At 37.2% G+C, this 2726-nt stretch overlaps 1 protein-coding gene across 1 annotated transcript; it reads right to left on the reverse strand.

Moving 5' to 3' along the window:
• Positions 1-609: 609 nt before the first annotated feature.
• On the reverse strand, positions 610-2363 carry LOC113766235 (BURP domain-containing protein BNM2A-like). The gene is made up of 2 exons (XM_027310446.1): positions 2310-2363; positions 610-1926 (listed from the first exon to the last, which is right to left on the reverse strand). Exons 1-2 carry the CDS (start codon positions 2361-2363, stop codon positions 610-612), a joined length of 1371 nt encoding a protein of 456 aa, XP_027166247.1.
• Between the last annotated feature and the right edge of the window lie 363 nt (positions 2364-2726).

Raw genomic sequence — 2726 nt, forward strand, 5'->3', positions numbered from 1 at the left:
AAGATAGGAGAAATTACCTGAGCAAAGAAAAAGAAGAAAATAGAATTTTTAATGCTGATTGAAAAAAAGCATCTTTGACGCCATTTAATTTCTGTACCATCAACTCTTAACATCACAGAAAATAAACAAAAATCTGATAGACTAAAAAAAGAGAGAAAAGAACACAAAAAAATTAATTGAGATTAATTATAGATGTTTCTGTATTTAAAAGAGATAAAGAAACAGCTAATAATTAGTTAGCCTCCTTGAGTGGTGTATGTATGCAAAAGATGCATGAAATTTAGGATCATATTTGGAGTACATACAAGCTTTGGCGTCCTTAAGCTTTAACTCCAGTTTGCTGGTTAAGGTTACAAATTGAGATTGCTTAGCATGATGACTTTTCTTTCAAAATTAGGCAATTTCTCGTTTAAAATCTAGTTTCAAAAAGACAAATGCATCTTCTTTTCAAATTTCCATCATATGCATCTGTTTGTACATATTACATCATGCTAGTCGAATTGAACCTCAACAGGACTGGCCTTTTGAGTTGGTAAGATGAAACTTTTGATATCACAGCCAAACAAATTATAACACCACACGGCAAACAACTTAAGCACAACTTCTGGACTAAACTGAAGTAGATGGAACCAACACAAGGTGATTTGCAGCAAAGAAATGACAAACAGGGGAAGTTCCTCGTTCAATTCCAAGCACACGGAAGGAGATGTGATCAGGGCTCCAATGAGAGGTATCCATGTGACAAACAGCAATAGCTTCAACCCTGTCACCATTTTCACCATTCAGGGAAACTTTATACACTCGACTCTCACTTTCTTGAGAGTGACAATAGAAAACTGTATAAGGGTAAGGCATGGTATGACATGCCACCATCTTTGGTGCTGAAATTCGTACAGGAGCTTTAATTATTGTGTACTTCTGTAGTCCGGCAACTGATCTCGTGAGGTGAACTGTTGACAGAATACTGACATTTTTTTGCAACCCAAGTGTCCCTCTGGCAAAATTAAGCATGGACTCAAAGGATGTAGAACAAAATTTCTTCTCTCCTTTGATGGGCTTAGCTTCACATTTTCTTAGCGTATCTTCCATGGCTTTGGCCTGGGGAGATTCTTGAGAGAAGGGAAAGAATTGAAGAAGTTTTGGGAATTCCATTGAGGAAAAAGGAATTTTGTCTGCTTTTGCTTTGGGCAGCAATACAAGAGATGACAAGGGATCTGTTTCGGGGAATTTGGTGAACATTGTTTTTCCTACCTTTAAATCCTCCAATCTGAAGAAACCTAAGAGTGTTGGATCCATATGATCTAAGTGGGATGATGTGTGTCCTGTTGGATCCGTATGATGTAGGTGGGATGATGTATGTCCTGTCCCTGTTATGTCCTGATTGCCACCATTATGCTTATCATATATCCATGCTTGATTACCAACTGCATTATTTTTTCTGTCATAGTCCATTGCATCATTGATTCCATTGTGTATCTCCTGATTATCACCATTATGTTTATCATATATCTCCTGATTACCAACTGCATCATTTTTCCCGTCATAGATCCACACCTCCTGTTTGGCCACTCCATCATATCTCCTATCATAGATCCATGCCTGATTATCTACTGCATCATTTGTCCCATCGTAGATCCACAGCTGCTTGTCGACTCCACCACTTTTTCCGTCATAGATCCACGCCTGATTATCCACTGCATCAATTTTCTTATCTATAGCCCTCAATTGATTGCCAATTGTGCTGTCATCTTTCTTGTCAAATGGAGCAAGTTGTTTATCCACAACATCTTTCGTAACATACGCGGATGCCTGTTTATCCAAATGATCATTTTTCTTGTCATATATCCAAAATTGACTGTCCAGTGCATCGCCTTTCTTGTCATATATCCAGAATTGATTGTCCTGTACCCCGGCAACTCCGCTAGACTGTAGAACTCGGAAATATTTTTACAGCAAGTATCAATTCAGTTTTTCAAGCATATGTTAACAGCAAAGCGACACCAAATGAAGGAGCAGGGGAACAAAAACAAAATCAATCGAAATTGAGCACATGTACAAGGACATTATCAATTTTTCCTTTGCTTCTTTCTCAACGAAATCAGAATTTTGGGCTCAAATTCCTAGAACACAGTAGAAATCCGACAGGAAACGATGTAACAATTAGAGTAGGTATATTACCATCTCACAGTTAGAGAACCTACCACGTCAAAAAAACTTGGGCAAATTTAAGGCGCATATTCATATTAGCTAGCAGACTGGCAAATGAAGTTGAATAATTTAAGAAAATGTTGTAGCATGTTTTATGTTACCAGCAGAAACAACAGATGAAGGAAGAGAATCAAAGAAGCAAATCTGGAATCCATCTCTGAAAGCTGAGCTTGAAGTTTGCAAATGGCTATAACTCCGCTTGATATACTTCAGTAGTAGTAGTTAACAAAGAAGGGAGCGGATAGACATCGATGCTGAATTTCTTGACAGGAACTCAAAGATTAATAAGCATCCTAAAGATCATGTGAAAGAGAATTAAAAAATAGCCAATCGTATGAATAATTGCAAGGCTTTCTACATGATTGAATCATCTCAATTATTGATATTTTGAAATTCATTGTAAATGAATTTTAAATTACTCAATTATTGACATTTTGTTGCTTTGTGTTTTCGAGACATTCGAAATTAATATCTGCTAAGTTGCGGTTTAACCGTCCTCAGGCCCCTCCATTGTACCG

Source organism: Coffea eugenioides, chromosome 3 (assembly GCF_003713205.1).
Source record: "Coffea eugenioides isolate CCC68of chromosome 3, Ceug_1.0, whole genome shotgun sequence".
Lineage (NCBI taxonomy): Eukaryota > Viridiplantae > Streptophyta > Magnoliopsida > Gentianales > Rubiaceae > Coffea > Coffea eugenioides.